Here is a 16,368-nt window from a genome sequence, read left to right as displayed (position 1 = left end):
TAGCTAACTATTTAAATTCCCACGCTTCACGCTCCCGTTAAGTTCCATAAACCCCGTTAACTTCTACAATTAACGCCAAGCTATTGACGGATTCGGATTCAGCGTCAAAAATACATTCGAATTGATATGCGACATCACGAATAAGCCAGATTTGGACACCACGGTCACGGCGAGGTCACGGGGGCCTCGCAGGTCAAAACCATTGACGGCGTTGGATTCAGCGTCAAAAATACATTCGAATTGACATGCCACTCGCTGTGGGTAGAGTTTCTCAAACTAAAATAATTAATTAATAGTGTTTATCACGATCACTTATCATGATAACCACTATTGATGAGTGATGTATGTATGTGGGGTGTACATGTTCATGTATTCATTTATTCATGCAGTGCAGTGCATGCATGCAGTGGTTGCTCCGCTTCCTTCTTTGTCTACTGTATGGGGCAATTTGCATTGCGAAGACGGACCCAGGGACCCAGGGATCATACTAACACTTTATTAGAGTAGATTAATAAATTAACTGTTGCCTTGAGGTTAACCTCCTTCGGACTCCTGATTTTTAATAAAATTTCCCTTTGGTACCATGTTGATTTCATAATTACACCTGATAGCAACCAAGCAAAATTTTCAGCCAGTGTCCAATTTTTTAGTTGTTTGACGAAAAACACGAAAATCCACTTTTTAACATTGGTCGGTATAGGGAAAATTCCAAAATTTGGGGAGAAAAATATCGAAAAAAAATCCACTCCTTACCATCGAGTTTTCCACAAAATACCGAAGAAATATTCCGTTTTTGAAGAAATTTTGGTGTCAAGGAGATTTATTTATCTATTTGGCAATTTAGTCTGCAATGCAAATCTTAAAATTTGGCCAAAAGTCTTATATTTAACAAAATAACGAATAATGATCGAGAATATGAATATGTTCCAAAATCGAAAATACGTATGACCAATATGAGAAAATATGCGGTGACCTAAGTGACTTACTAGTGACAGTGAACATTCTCAGAAAGACGGACAACTATAGGTTAATAAATGGAAAAAATTATCTTTCAGTCAGATCCGAGTATGATAATGATTTTATTTCTAGAAAATTCAATCATGATAATATTTAGCCACCTTTGTCTTACATAAAATTATTGTAACTTGGAATTTTAAGCCCATTCAAACTTGAATCCGCGACGGTTCATGTAGCCATCGGATCGGAATGTGACGAGACCAGCGCCTTCAACGAAAGTGACCGTCGGAGGAAGTGTTTCTCCACAGACTCTGAAATATTTAGATTTCAGTGTTTCAAAATTATTTTCGAAATTCAGGAAATCTTCAAAGTTTTTGATTCGAAGGATGGGAAAATTCATATTTTAACTAATTGAAATGAAATAAATGCTAACCATCATTACGAACGAACTTAAATCCAATTAATTACAGGAAATTACATTTTGAAACTATTCTTGACTTGCCAGTTTTTTCGTAAAAAACACTTGCAAGATAGTACTGCAATAAATTTATTTTTTGCAGACATACATAAATTCCTGCAATAATCCAAAAAACAAGCGCAACATAGCGGACAATGTACGAAATAATTATGATTTGATTTTTCGAAACTAAAACTTAAGTTTTTTAATATGCAAAGCTTCTGGTAGGCAGGTTCTCCTTTAAAAATCAAACCGTAGGCGCAGTATGTACATACATATGTATAAATGGCAGCATTTATTTCCTGCAATTTTTGCAGTTCAGTGCAGGAAATTTCAAAAAATTATCCAAATAAATACAACTCTTTTTTCCCAAAAAATATCTCACCCACCGTGCCACCTGCTTGTAATCGTTGTCGAACCAAGTATAGATTGTGACATAGTCGTACACGCAATTTAAGTCGGACTCAAGGTCCACATAAATAAACCGGAGCGTGGGTTGGGCTGGAACCGCGGGGACGATGAAGAACACGGCGTCTTCATTATTTTTGTAGTTCTCCCCATTCTGAGGGTACACGTAATTCCCAGAGGTTGTCGTAAGGTCGGCATAACCGGTCAGTGCGTCATAAAAGGCTAGCCCGGAGGAGAAAAAGGACAAGGAAAATCCCCTCGTAGGGGAATGACCCACGCTAAGGGTGATGATTAGGTGATGCGCAGGAATGGTGTAGTTCTGACCAACGATAGATCTAGAAAAGAGTGGTACAATTACAGCAAAAAATGTAAAATCTGGCGAAGATATGTGTATCTACCCTCTAATAAAAACAAGTAAAATTACTCAAGGTTGGGTATTAAACAAGGATGACACAACCATAGGGTAAAACTTATCCAACAATTTGCAAAATTTGTCCAAAGTTGTGTAATATTTAACCAAAAGGTAATGTTTAATGTCCAACGCGTGCATAAATTTTGCACAACCTTGGATAAATTTTACCTTTTGGTTGTGTCATCCTCGTTTTTACCCAACCTTGAGTAAATTTTGCTTAATCTTATTTAAACTGTGTAGGTTTCCGGAATGGGCGAAAACATATATTTAACAAATACGAAGACCTGGTTCCACACAGGGAACGATTGCAATTTTCCTGACAGAATTTTAAAAAACGCCCGCACATTTTTTGTTGCCTGCCTATATTTCCGTAGTTATAAGTGGCTACATAGATCCCGTCGTCTCCTCCTAGTCCAGAGGTCAGAGTGAATCGATTATTTACGCTGGGGGTTTGGACCATCCAAACGCATCTCATGTCGGCTCGGATGGATCCTCCCGCTTGAAAATTTATCGTAGCCGAGGATGAGTCAATTAGCCCACCGCATGTCGTAACTAGTTTGAAAATACGATATTACTAAAGTGATTGGGTAATGGATTTTGTCAATTGGGTTTTTGTTACTGTTTAAAAGGGGGACGGATCCTCTTCATTTAGCAGAGATGCATTTGGCGCAGCTAAAATTTGAGGTAATAAGGGATCAAGCTTTAATTTTTTAAGGTAGTATTTTTACCTGAAGCTGTGATCACCAAGAGGGAAATAATTACGACGATGTGGGAATTCATGTTGTAGAATATTGAAGTAATATTGGGTTTGACTTACATATTTCGAGACTGATCCCACCCCAAATGATCAGCGGTTTATAAACCGCCATGAGAATGACGTAGAATAATTGATTTTCAATGTTGAGTACTTGTTGTTTTTTGTTTACGCAAGATTATTGATAAATAACGGGAGCAGTAAGATACGGTTTTGCAGATGTAAATTGTGCACTTGAGCATTATGAATTTGGTTTTCTTAATAAAAAATACAACCAGAGAAGTAAATAATGAGAATGCTATACATATAATCAGCAAAAAAAATTAACTCTAATAATGCAACACCGACACATGATTCATGAATCAGCACAACATATATATTTAAATTCGTGTGTACGAAATCAAAAGGCAGGTCACTGGGCAGACTATTTGCTTCTTGAAGTTATCCATACACTTATATACTGTTTAAGTAGGCTCCTGGGATAGACTTAACATACACACCCACCACACAATCTGTTTTTTTTACATTAATGCTGAAAAGACAAAATTTTATGTAACATTTTGAATGTTACATGTCAAGAAAAAGTGTGTGCACACCAACAAGATGTTTATAATGCTATTTTAAATTTTCAGATTTAAAATCAGAATTATTAATAAATCTTTATCCTGCATCATTTTTGTTACCATGTAATATGCCGCCCATAGCTTGTTATGATCTAAATAATCCTAATAAAATATTCAATAAATGTATATATCATATTTTTTAATAAGAAATACATACATATTTTAGCAAACTATTTATTAATTAGTATTGGTTCCAATTACTTATTCTCTAAGTCATAGATATGTATCAATCATGTATAATGATGTTAAAGTCTTTACAATTAAAGTTAGTCTGCAGTGATTTTCGATTACAAAATATCAAATTACGCATTTCCATGAGAGTGGTACCATGGTTATTAATACATTAAAACAAAACAAATTTTTTATCAGAAACGTATAAAAAAATTGAGCCCAATTTTACAAAATACACGTCCAATATAATAAACAATGTATAAACCAAAGCTTACATGCATACTTATGAGATATCCAAGTAACTAAACATCTCCGTAAGTCACAATTTACAAGATTGCATACCCGTCAATGAAAAATTGACCAATCAATATACAATCATTGCCAATTCTGTACGAATCATTACCGGTAAATTATGAAGTAATTAGTCAAGTAGGGAGTAACTAAAAATGTGACTCCGCCAAATTTTTCGCAATTTGTGCATGTGCATAACATACAGAATTGCGTGTATAAATAAGATGCAGGGCAATGGGCAGAACATTTTCCTGCTGGAGATTGTCTAATGTTTGAGTGGATGATGTTATGATTTCATTGACTCAAGGTTGTTGTGTTGTGTTGAGTTCAACTCGTTGCTGGGTTAAAAAGGCATGTTTTTTGCATGCAAAAAATGAGTATATGTATTCAGCATGTGAGCGAGTCTAGCTCAGTTTGCTGGTTGAGATGAAAGAGTGATTTTATTCTATAAAGTTGTGGTATTGTAAGTTTTTATTTTTAATTTAACGAGAATTTTAAAATGGTGTTGTCTCTACCGTTGGTTGGAGGGTTGGTCGTAGTTGCTGCTATATTTTATTATATTACGAGAAAAGAAAATAAGCCGAAATTAGAAGGGAAAATTCCTCCAGGTAAGTATTTAGAAATTATATTGATAATTATTTAGTATTTTTATTTTTCTCTGTTGCATAATTCTGAATTTTTATAAATTTTTATTTTGTGTTTGAAAGTGTTTGGTAATATTTACAAAGATTTTATCCATGTGGAAAATGTAGTGAAGCTACTCATGCAAAGTTACTCGCTTTGTCTCTATCTGCTTATTCAACGATGGGACACAAATATTTACACACGTACAAATAAATAGTTGAAGGTTGCATATTTGGCTGGGTGCTGTTTTTGTATTGAGTTTTTTTCGTTTTTAGGTATATTTATTATACTTATGTTAAAAATACCTACTGCATGCTTTCGAGATAAATCCATAAAGCGTTTTTTTAAATATGGAAGTATTAGGATTAGAAAAATTCAGTAATAAATAACAATTGTAATTGTTCTTTTATAAATGATGGGGCAGAAAAACTAGTGCAGTAAAAAAAATTACAAAAAACCTTAAAAAAATTAAAAATTGACCACAATTTTAGGGAGGATCGTAGTCGATCATTTCCAAAATCATGCAAATAGGTATAATACCTAAGGTATTTACATATGTATATATGTAGTTCGTAAGAAATACTATTATGCAGTTATTAGGGCATACGGATAAAATTTATTGGGCTAAAATGATGAAATAAATAATGTGGATTTTTTAGGCCCATGGGGACTTCCATTTATCGGCAATATTTTGCAAATGGATTGGAAATTCCCCTTCATGTCGTTCGTAAAGTGGGCGGAGGAATACGGTGACATTTATTCGGCAAGGATGGGAAGTCAGACGTAAGTTAAGCAAAAGTTTATTTAATATTTACATTACTTACAGTGTTGTACTTAAAAGGCTGTAAATGCGTTGAATTAAGGTCCCCTAAAATACCCCTTCAATGACGACAAGGTCCTCCCATATCAGCTATAATATAATCCTTAATGACCCACAGCTTCTGCGTGTATAGTAATGAATTAATGTATTTCGAGTTAACAATAGGATATACATATTTTAATTTGTGCATCTTTTAAAATTTATAGATTAATTGGTATAATTAATTTTCTAGAGTTTATGTCATCTCGGATTTAAAAATGGTGAAGGAAATGTTCTCTCAAGAACCAGCCTTCGCAGGGCGATTAAATCCTGCCGAAGGTGTAAATGATCTCTACACAAATGGACAAATGCATGGTAAGGTATACAAGTCTAGCAAATTTAGCATGTGTATCAACAAATTTGTGAAGGATTATAAAATTTAGAAGATTTCGCAAAATCTTTGTTTTCAAACGAAACAATTTTTGCTCCCAAACTTACCCAGCACATATTTCGCGTATGTACATATGTACATACTTCAGTCAAATACTTGCTAAATGAGTTGCGATTCTAAATATTTAAGATTAACCATTTTTGCTGTAGTGAAAGAGATGACGATGCTTATTATCAAATTAAATATTTTAATACAGTAGGATTTCAAATTTCCAAATGATTTGCATAGCAATAAATCCTCATTTGACTTTTCAGGGGTAATTAATACGGAAGGGCGACACTGGGAGGACCTCAGAAGATTCACACTCCGCCAACTGCGAGATTTTGGTTTTGGCAAGAGCACAATGGAAGGTCTGATCATGGACGAACTTGGAGAAATTTTGGACTGGATGAAATCCAAGGAAGGTCTTCCCGTTCGAGATGTCAAGCAGCGGATGGCCGTCGCTGTGGTCAACTCGGTATGGACGCTGGTCACCGGGAAGCGATATAAGCAGGAAGATCCTGCGATTTTGAAGTTGACGAAAGATTTTACAGAGTAATTTGATAATTTGAATTTTAGTTATTTTACTATAAGATAAGCATGTGTTTTGTGGGTTGTGATGATAAATTAACGAATCATTTCAATTTGAAAGTTTTTCTCAAAAATATGATTATAGAATATGCACGATATTCATATTAGTCTAGAAAATTTATAAAATATTCAGGAAAATTTTCCCATAATTTTCCCCCAAAATCCTTGTAAATTGGTTATTAATTGAGTTTTGAAATTGCAAATTCTACCCTGTTTTTGGAAAATTTGAATGTTTAATGTATAATGAAAATCATGACTTACTTAGAATATGCAAAACAAATATATAATCTAATTGATTTTTAAATGATCACCTGTCTGCATTTTAGAACGATGGACGAGCTCTCCAAAGGAGCCGGACCAGGAATTATGTTACCATTATTGAGATATGTTGGATTTAAGGGTCTCACTCTGTGGCGCAACCACTTGGAAAATCTGAAAGCCCTTTTCTCCTCAATTGTACAAGAACACAAGGAAACCTACACGGAAGGTAGTCCAAGGTGAGTGGACAGATATGTGTCGTTACGTCTGAATAAAGACGTAACAATTGGGGGTATTCATTACGAGTTCGCATGGTCAAAAAATCAAATTTCATAAATTTGCAAAAAATTTTGGCTTGGACATTCATTTGCGAACTTGCACATCTCCAAATTCTTTTGCAAAATTATATTGCGATGCGAACATGCAAATTTGTAGAGAATACCCCCAGTGTTCAACAAATTTCAAAAACCAATAAATTCATTAACGGATTAATGGGCAAAATATTAAATTTAATTTGTAATTAATAATTTGTACTTTAATATGCAGGGATTTTGTGGACTCATTCTTAGGCGAGATTAATTCCTGTAAAGATGAGGAGTCTCCCTTCTACAAGGACGTTGGAAGTATGTGAATTTTGCACTTATTTTCATATTTGTTTTCATACACTTGCATCTGCAAATTGTGACCTATTTAATATTAAAATTAATCTTTACAATTTTGTACAGATCGTCAACTCATCGGTGTTATCAAAGACTTGTTTGAAGCTGGGTCAGAATCATCATCGACGACACTTTCTTGGATATTTCTCTACTTGTCGACTTTTCCTGAAGTGCAGAAAAAATTACAGGAAGAGATTGACACAGTGGTTGGAAATTCTAGACATTGCAGTTTAACGGATCGACCGAAGTGAGTTTCTTTTAACAAAAGCATGTAATTTATTAGATGAACAATTTAAAAAACACCTAATTTTAATATCTCGATCATTTTCCTCTAAAACTATTAAAATTTCCGTAACAACTGATCGGATTAAAATAATAACCATTCAGAATTTTAGATGTATATACAAAAACGAAGAAATTCGCCCAGTCGATGGTAACTTTGTAAAATCCGAAAATTGTGTAAAGTTACAAACTATTACAAAATTTTACAAACATTTCGAAGGAATATTGCTTACAAATTTTTGCAAACTTACTCATTGTCAGATCAAGGGCGTTTTTTTATTTTATAAAAGAGTGTAAAATAATTTTACTAAATTTACTAAATGGCTGCGTGAAGTGGTAAATTTCCAAAGTCGTAAATTTAGAGTTGAAATTAACATTGGCATTTAAATATTCAAAATATTTTCAGCCTTCCCTACACCGAATCCTTTATCAGTGAAGCGCTTCGTTATTCGTCCGGCGCCCCAGTCGGAGCCCCACATCGAACTCTGACCGATGTGACGTACAAGGGATACGCTTTCCCGAAACATACCGGAATTATGGCAAATCAGTACGGGATCCATTTCAGCCCAAAGATCTGGGGCGATCCGAAGAACTTCCGACCAGAACGTTTTCTTAGTCCAGACGGAAAAACCTTTAAGAAACACGAAGCCCTGATTCCATTTTCGACGGGGAGACGACAATGTGCCGGCGAAACGATGGCGAGAGACACACTTTTCCTCTACACGGCTAACATTTGCCAAAAGTTCGAAATCAAATTTGATCCAAATGATCCCAAGGCTAATCCTGGATTAAAATCGAAGCCAGGATTCATCCTGAGCCCGCAACAGTACACCGTCATATTTAAGGATAGATTGAATTAGTATCATTTAGACTAAATTAGGTCATGTTATTAATGTAGATAGATGATGGGGTGACAAATGTGCAAAGACAAATGTGCAAACGACTAATGTGCAAAGACATTTGTGCAAACGGTAAATGTGCAACCTGACAAATGTGCAGCCCGATAAATGTGCAAACGATAAATGTGCAACCGATAGATGTGCAGGAATTTTTCCAACAAATAGTGCAATATATCTTGATATAATTTACACTTCAAATCAAATTACATCTTATCAAAAAACTAAGAATTCTGAAACATTAATTTTGTGGTGAAGCTTATGAAGCTGGAGATCTTATAATGCAGATTTTATACTTATTAAATATTACTAATCATCATTATAACGGGGTTGACCCCTGTCAATTTAATAATAAAATTCCCGTGTCGAATCACTGTAATGCTAAATTTAGCTAGTGACAATTAAACTTTAGTTAGGGACACCCCGCGGGGACAGAATTTAAAATAACAGCAAATAAGTAAATCCCGAATTATTTCATTGAAATTTAGAATTTTTATATGTACATAATTCCAGCCTATACGATAGGCTAAAATTCACGAATTCACGAAGATGTATGTACCAGGAAATTTATGCACCATAAAAATATAATTTAGTAAAATATTAAGTTAACAATAAATTAATACTGCTCAATATAAGATCTACAGCTTCAACAGACATCATACGGGATGCCACCACAAAATTAATGTTTCAAATTTTAGTTTTTGAGGAGATGTAATTTGATTTTATGTTTAAATTATATCAAGATATATTGCACCATTTGTTGGAAAAATTCCTGCATATTTATCGGTTGCACATTTATCGTTTGCACATTTATCGGGCTGCACATTTGTCAGGTTGCACATTTATCGTTTGCACAAATGTCTTTGCACATTTGTCGTTTGCACATTTGTCTTTGCACATTGGTCGGGCCACCTAGATAGATACTTAAATTAATTTTAATTGTATTCATTGGTGGGGAGTAACAGTTTTGTGTAATGAGTGATGATAAATTGAATGGTAACTTTTGACAAAGGGTAACTATCTAAATTTACGAATCAATATGCACACATTATTTTTATACATGCATTGGATAAAAGTGCATACATACAAATGCATATAAACTCATACATTGCATACAAATACTAAATTACGCATGAAGTGCATACAAATGTGCAAAACGCATAAGCAAAAACATGCATCCAAGTGCATAAAAATGAATGAAGTGCAATTAACACAGGGAATTTCATATTTTAAAGAAATTCTATATTTTCCTACCATACAAAATGGGGGTAAGATTCAGTTATCTAAAATTCTACACTGATTTGAAACCTTATAACACCACTTTTTATGTACTAAAAGTTTTGGACGAAAACTGGCTAAATATCATTTAATATTCATCGCATCAAAAATTTTGAAAAAATTATTCACTAATTAAGCACTAATTTATTGAATGATAATGATGGTTTAGTAATTTTTTCATTCTCTATGAAGTAAATCGTAAGTGTGAACAGTAATGAGAGTGCATACATAATTACATAAGTTCATAGCTTTATCAATGTAACAAAAGGCACAGGGTCACGAGGCAGAAATCGTATTGATTTATCTTACGACCCATACAAGTAAATACTCCACAATGTCAGACGGAAACCTGGATTGCTTTCCTACTAATATGCATACATACAAATACGATCTATGCATACAAATGTACTTTCCAGTCATAGTCATGTTTCGCTAATATCACGCTGCCTTCTCAGAACTTGTTTTGCATGCAATATATTTCATCAGGCAATACCTAAAACCTGGCTTCACGTCACACACCATAGATAATCGCATGCAAAAAGCCGACGTTATCGCACGTTTATAAGTACACAACAATTTGTGAATGGGCTATGTACTCTGTCAACCAACAAACGTTGTTACAACGTATGTATGGGTTTTCATTGATCCATTCCCTATGTCAATGTCGGTAAAAAGAGCGTGCTTTCCCATACTCATTCTTACTACTTGTTCACCTCCGGTGGAAGAATATTCCTTAAATACTCGATCTCAAATTTAAAAAATTAAATAGTTAACTTAAAACTATATCAAACTATGGATCTCCAAGCCACAAAAATAAAATTGAATGTTTCCGTAAGCCTGAATAAGTAAATTACATATTTTGAATAGATTTTATACAATAGAATTGTTTGTGTATTTTTCAGAAACTTGTAGTTGGCGTTACTTCGATCGTATCCTTATTCGAATTTTTTGTACTGCCGGAATCAAATTCCATCGACATTACGCTAATATTTCATCATATTCAATTATTTTTTACTCTAGCATTAGCTCTGAAAGTATTTAGTTTACCATTTTTAACTGAAATTTTCGAAATTGAGAAGAATGAAAAGAATTTTATATCATGGATAAGTAGATTATTCGTAGTCCAAAATGTAGTCGTTTTTTACAAATTGGTTCAAATCCTTTCCAGCTTAGAAAGTGATGAAGCCACATATTTTGCATATTATTATTTAGCATTTTTAGTAAGATATTTATCCGTGGGAATTTTATTATTGAATGAACTATACGGTGATAGACTAGTTGAGGCTTATCATAAACTCGAGATAACCAAATCAATCGCACACACGAGGAAAGTTGTATCTCTGCTGAAGCCATACTTTCTCCCGAAAAGTTATGAAGCGAGAGTGTCTGCAGGAATTTGTGTACTTTTAGTACTCATCGATCTTCCCTTGGACTTGTACCAGCAAGTTTTGAATAAACGAGTTGGTAAGAAAAAAATAGATAAGCTAGCGTTGTTATGAAATAAAATAGAGCAACAGATATAATGAACTAGCGGAAATGGAGTGTTGAAAAATGCTACATGCATAATATGCTTTATTTGCTACCAAACTCGAGAATTTGACATTTCTGACGTTTGGACATTTTTGATCTTTGACCTCGTTTACACGAAATCGGCGTATGCCGAATTCCCTACGATTTCTGAAATCCCCGCGCTGTTAAAACAAGAAACTCGATATGTTTGACCCTTGACCTCTTCATCACGGCGTTGTGAACAGAACTCCAAAAAGTTTATCCGCTAATGTACTGGCAGACAGAAGGAGGACAATAACTACGCCTCATTTCGTTTCTCTCTTAATTAATAACCACATGCAATTATTCACCTCATTATTTCCTTCTTTCAGTGGACTCCATGACTTTCACTTCATCCGTGACTAATAACACGGACAATGACGAAAGCCACACAGATACCAAGATCGAGCTGAATTTTGCCAACTTTCGCTGGGAATTACTCCTCTTTGCAGCCTTCTTAGACTTGACCTCACATTACGGGATCAGTCATAATGTTCGTACCTACTTGTGGAGAAATGTTGAATCTGACTCGGCAGGCAGATTGCAGGTAAATTTCATTCACCGCGGCATTTTGTACATTTTACAGAATATTCCTGGTTGGAATCACTGTGATGATTTCTGCTGAAATCTGCTAACGCTATATGCGTATTGCATAGAACTCTACATACTTTTTTGCACAATCTTGCAGATATTTTCTGTAGGTTTCATTTTGCAGAACGTATGTATTTGTAATAATTTGCATATACGTACCTGCATAACTTTGCAAAATTTTCTGTACACATCGCTCAGCATACAGTTTTTCTACATACAGAAAATGGGAAAAAATTTCTGCTAAAAACGATCAAAATTTTCAACCAGGGTACTTGTTTACACAGACTAATTTTTTTCCTAGGTCGAGATTTACACCAAACTTCAACATCAAAGTGTTCGCTGGCACTTGGAAGAAGGGACGGGCGGCCGTCTCACCAAATTGCAGTCGGCGTCCTCCGACTTTACCTACTTTTTGCGAAAAATGTTACTCAAAGTGATTCCCGAGTGGTTATACTTATTCGTCTCCATAGCCCACCTCGCCATTCGATACCCGTGGAGGATAACTTGCATCGTCCTGCTCACCACGGGTTTCCTCGTGATAGCCAAATTTTTGCTGTCCCTGTGGAAAAGCAGTTTCGAAAAGATAAACAAGAAGGATTCGAAGGCAAAGATGAAGAAATCCGTGGACGCTCTGCTCAACTATGAGACGGTGAAATACTTTTGCAAGGAGCGTTACGAAGTGGACAGGTTCAAGGAAGCATTTCAGGAGTCGATTCTGATCAAATTTAATTCTAAATTTGCCTCGACGACGTCCTGGTTTTTGGAGAATGTGGTCCGAACAGTGGGACAGACGGCGGCGAAAATGTGGTGTTACTGGATGGTCCTGGGAGACTCGGGGCTCACACTGGGTGACTATGTCATGCTAGAAGCGTTCTTTTGGAGTACTTATGAACCATTCGAGTCTATGAGTTGGATGTATGAGTAAGTTGTGTACAAGGTTTTGATGTCGTTGTACAGATGTATTGATTATGCGTAATATTTAACAGGTGGGGACAGAAAGTTATAATTAACGCGGCCGACGTTGCGGATTTATTGGAACTCACCCCAGAAATTTGTGATGATCCAAATGCTCCTAATTTAGAGGTCGCTGAGGGAGAGGTTAGATTTGAAAATGTGTCGTTTAGCTACGTGCCAGAGAGGGAAGTCCTCTCCGAGATAAGCTTCAGGGTGGAGGCTGGAAAAACTATGGCATTGGTAAATATGTACATTAATAATCTGAATTTGCACTTTAGGTGATTAACAATAACTAAATAATTAAATACTTAATTGCATTTGCCACAGGTTGGTCCAACCGGCTCGGGCAAATCGACCGTTATGAAATTGATATTTCGACTTTACAACTCGTCATCTGGACGGATTTTAATTGATAATCAGGATGTAACCAAAGTTACACAAGCTTCTCTCCGGGGAGCAATTGGAGTTGTTCCTCAAGATTGTGTACTGTTCGATGATACCATTACGTACGTATGCATAATTTTATCTGACATTCATAAGGCTAAGTTTTGAAGATATGAACTTATCTTCTTTCAGCAATAACATAAAGTATGGCAAATCTACTGATGAAATGAGTCAAATAACACAAGATGATGTCCAACATGCAGCAAAATGTGCTTGCATTCACGACGCAATTTTAGAATTTCCAGATAAATATGACAGCAAGGTGAGCTGGATATCTGGTTGAAAATTAAAATTGGTAAATAAATGATATAATATAAATTTCACATTGTTTTCAGGTGGGAGAGAGAGGTTTAAAGCTTAGCGGAGGGGAGAAGCAGGTATAAATTTATGAAGATTTTAAACGCTAGATTTTCATATTTATTGCACATGTTTTATTATCGTGGATCGTATTTAATTCTATCTATTTATAGCGCATTGCAATTGCCCGAACTGTTCTGAAAAATCCTCCAATTCTTATCCTCGACGAAGCTACTTCCGCCCTTGATACAAAAACGGAACGAAAAATTCAATCCGTTATCAAAAACATTTGTAAAAATAGGACCAGTTTGATAGTTGCTCACAGACTGTCGACGATAACACATGCAGACGAAATTATCGTGCTCAAGGCAGGACGAATAGTTGAGAGTGGATCGTAAGTTAAATACATGACGAGACAATTCACGCAGTTCTTGGTTACGTTATAAAATCCGTAAATTTTTAAAATAATTTAACTTACTTTTACAAATTGAATCTTGATCTGAGAAAGTTTACAAAAATTTGCAAGCTGATTTTGCTTAGAAATATCTGCAAAATTTTTTAAAAGTTTGCAGAATTTGCGGATTTTACAAAGTTACCAAGGCCTATGTGAATTACCTCATTATTCTACTTTAAAAATGCAGTTAATTTATTTACGAGAGAAAACGCGAACATGAAAATGAATTAAAATCAATTTCCAGACATGAAGCTCTCCTGGAGAAAGGTGGGGAGTACGCGTCCATGTGGTTAGAACAGTTGGAGAAGAAAGATCATGAAACAGTGACTAGTTGATAAGTGTTTGACTTTTCATGAAATATACATTAATTTTTGGAGACTGCAAGACATGAAATACTTATGTATGTAGGAGTCGAATTCAGAAATAGGTTTTCATGGACTTAAAGAATTTTAAGACATGAATTTTATTTCCCATGAGCAAAAGCCAAGTCATAAGTCAAAAACTTTAATGTGAAGAATTTAACCACTACAAGTGTGAAACGGCCTATTTCTTATTGTTTATGTGCGTAAAATTATACGTCATTGTCTTATATAGAAAATATACTTACTTAAATAAAGATCAGGGAATAAATTGTGTCAATTTATTTATTGTGATACATGAAGTCAAGTATGTAAGCAGAATTATCGAGTTGTCTCCATGATTTGAAATTAACTTCGATAGATCATGATATTTTGTATAATAAGCTGGAAATGTTTGTCTGCAACGGAAGTGAAAGTTATTTTCCGAAACGGAAATGAAAGTGGAGAAAGTGATTTGCATATCAGCTGCATTGGTGCAAGCGGTTGGAAAGTCGATAAGTTAGTTATCCTTGGCTTGGTGGTTATCAGTAAGGGAAGGTAACACAAACTCTTAATTGTGGTTATCTGGTCGCTGGGGGGATTGGGAGGGTTTGCCCCATCCCTGGGATATGGTTATCGCTCTGCTGGGGGGAAGCGAGGGTGTGCCCCATTGGGATATGGTTATCGCTCTGCTGAGGGGTGGGAGGGGTGCCCCCTGGGATATGGTTATCGCTCTGCTGGGGGGTGGGAGGGGTGCCCCCCTGGGATATGGTTATCGCTTTGCTTGGGGGGGAAGCGAGGGTGTGCCCCTCTGGGATGTGGTTATCGCTCAAGGGGAAGGGGTATGCCAGACATTATCATTTATATTTGCCTATTATCCCAGTGCTGGGTGTGAAATGTTGGTGAAGTCACTTTCCGAAGGGACATTAGTTCCTTTGTTACGTATATTTAAGCAATCTTCTGTTCCGTTCAGGCCCATTCAGGCCAGATCCGAAACCAGTGACATAAATTTCGCTATGTATGGATGACGCGAAGGAGAACGGATTCCGTTCCCTTCATGGGTAGACCATATTCATATCAGATTTAAAGATAGATTACTTCAGCTACACATTAAGGAATGGAATTCCCTTCCTCTTCCATTCCCCTTGGATATATTTCAGGCGCAGTAGTGAAATTTTCACGTCAATGGAAGGGAAGGGGAATGGAATTCCGTTCCCTTCATTTGTGGAGTATGCTGAAAGGAATATGGGGTGCCGGTTATTAGCTCAGGAGTTTGCCTGTCGAAAGTGGCTACACCCCCAGTGTTGGGTGTGATCTGTTTGTGGGGTCTCGCACCTAAATGGCCACTACATCTGTTTGATTTTGTACCATTGGGATGTGGTTATCACTGTGTTAGGGGTGTGCTGGCTGGAACCGCAGTGAAGTCGTCAAACGAGGGCGAAGGGGAAGGGTTCCGTTCCTTCCCCCTTCCCGTTGGATATACTTCAGACGAAGTAGTGACATCTTTGCATGAAGGGAAAGGGAATGGATTCCCCTTTCCGCTATTTCATATTTTGTCAAGACTCCTTTCCAGCTCTCACTGCAGCTTTACATAAGGAACATGGCGTTCCTAACGACAGACAACATGCACAGTAGCCGCGGAAGGGTGAGGACAGAGGGAAGATGGAAAATGTCCCCGCGATTATGCGATGTTCCCATCGGCTGCCCATGCTATACACATTCCATTCCATTCCCTTCATGTGTCGACTCCGTAGATTTAAGGAATGGAATCCGTTCCCCATCCATTCCGTTCATGACGGGAATGAGGCCTCCGATGAATTAGTCAAATCTTCTACTGGAACAGATTTTGAAA

General features: G+C 36.1%; 3 protein-coding genes across 4 annotated transcripts; 2 read left to right on the top strand and 1 right to left on the bottom strand.

Moving 5' to 3' along the window:
- Positions 1–1,153: 1,153 nt before the first annotated feature.
- On the bottom strand, positions 1,154–2,771 carry LOC118438293 (deleted in malignant brain tumors 1 protein-like). The gene is made up of 3 exons (XM_035858244.1): positions 2,579–2,771; positions 1,804–2,157; positions 1,154–1,268 (listed from the first exon to the last, which is right to left on the bottom strand). Exons 1-3 carry the CDS (start codon positions 2,707–2,709, stop codon positions 1,154–1,156), a joined length of 600 nt encoding a protein of 199 aa, XP_035714137.1. The 5' UTR covers positions 2,710–2,771.
- A 1,733-nt stretch (positions 2,772–4,504) lies between these two features.
- On the top strand, positions 4,505–8,742 carry LOC110857682 (cytochrome P450 2J5). 2 transcript variants are annotated; one of them, XM_035858150.1, is made up of 8 exons: positions 4,505–4,681; positions 5,357–5,480; positions 5,750–5,871; positions 6,202–6,481; positions 6,844–7,014; positions 7,322–7,398; positions 7,501–7,681; positions 8,123–8,742. In XM_035858150.1, exons 1-8 carry the CDS (start codon positions 4,573–4,575, stop codon positions 8,574–8,576), a joined length of 1,518 nt encoding a protein of 505 aa, XP_035714043.1. In that variant the 5' UTR covers positions 4,505–4,572; the 3' UTR covers positions 8,577–8,742. The 2 variants fall into 2 exon arrangements, with proteins under 2 accessions (XP_035714043.1, XP_021961978.1); XM_022106286.2 differs by lacking the exon at positions 4,505–4,681 and adding an exon at positions 5,223–5,242.
- A 1,788-nt stretch (positions 8,743–10,530) lies between these two features.
- Positions 10,531–14,839, top strand: LOC110857894 (ATP-binding cassette sub-family B member 6, mitochondrial). The gene is made up of 10 exons (XM_022106508.2): positions 10,531–10,721; positions 10,793–11,354; positions 11,771–11,985; positions 12,331–12,950; positions 13,016–13,223; positions 13,311–13,489; positions 13,560–13,689; positions 13,763–13,804; positions 13,898–14,118; positions 14,423–14,839. Exons 1-10 carry the CDS (start codon positions 10,683–10,685, stop codon positions 14,511–14,513), a joined length of 2,307 nt encoding a protein of 768 aa, XP_021962200.2. The 5' UTR covers positions 10,531–10,682; the 3' UTR covers positions 14,514–14,839.
- Positions 14,840–16,368: the final 1,529 nt, after the last annotated feature.

Source organism: Folsomia candida, unplaced genomic scaffold (assembly GCF_002217175.1).
Source record: "Folsomia candida strain VU population unplaced genomic scaffold, ASM221717v1 Fcan01_Sc019, whole genome shotgun sequence".
Taxonomy (NCBI): Eukaryota; Metazoa; Arthropoda; class Collembola; order Entomobryomorpha; family Isotomidae; genus Folsomia; species Folsomia candida.
The sequence above is the reverse complement of the archived record's forward strand: the minus strand, read 5'-3'. Positions and strand labels throughout refer to the sequence as shown.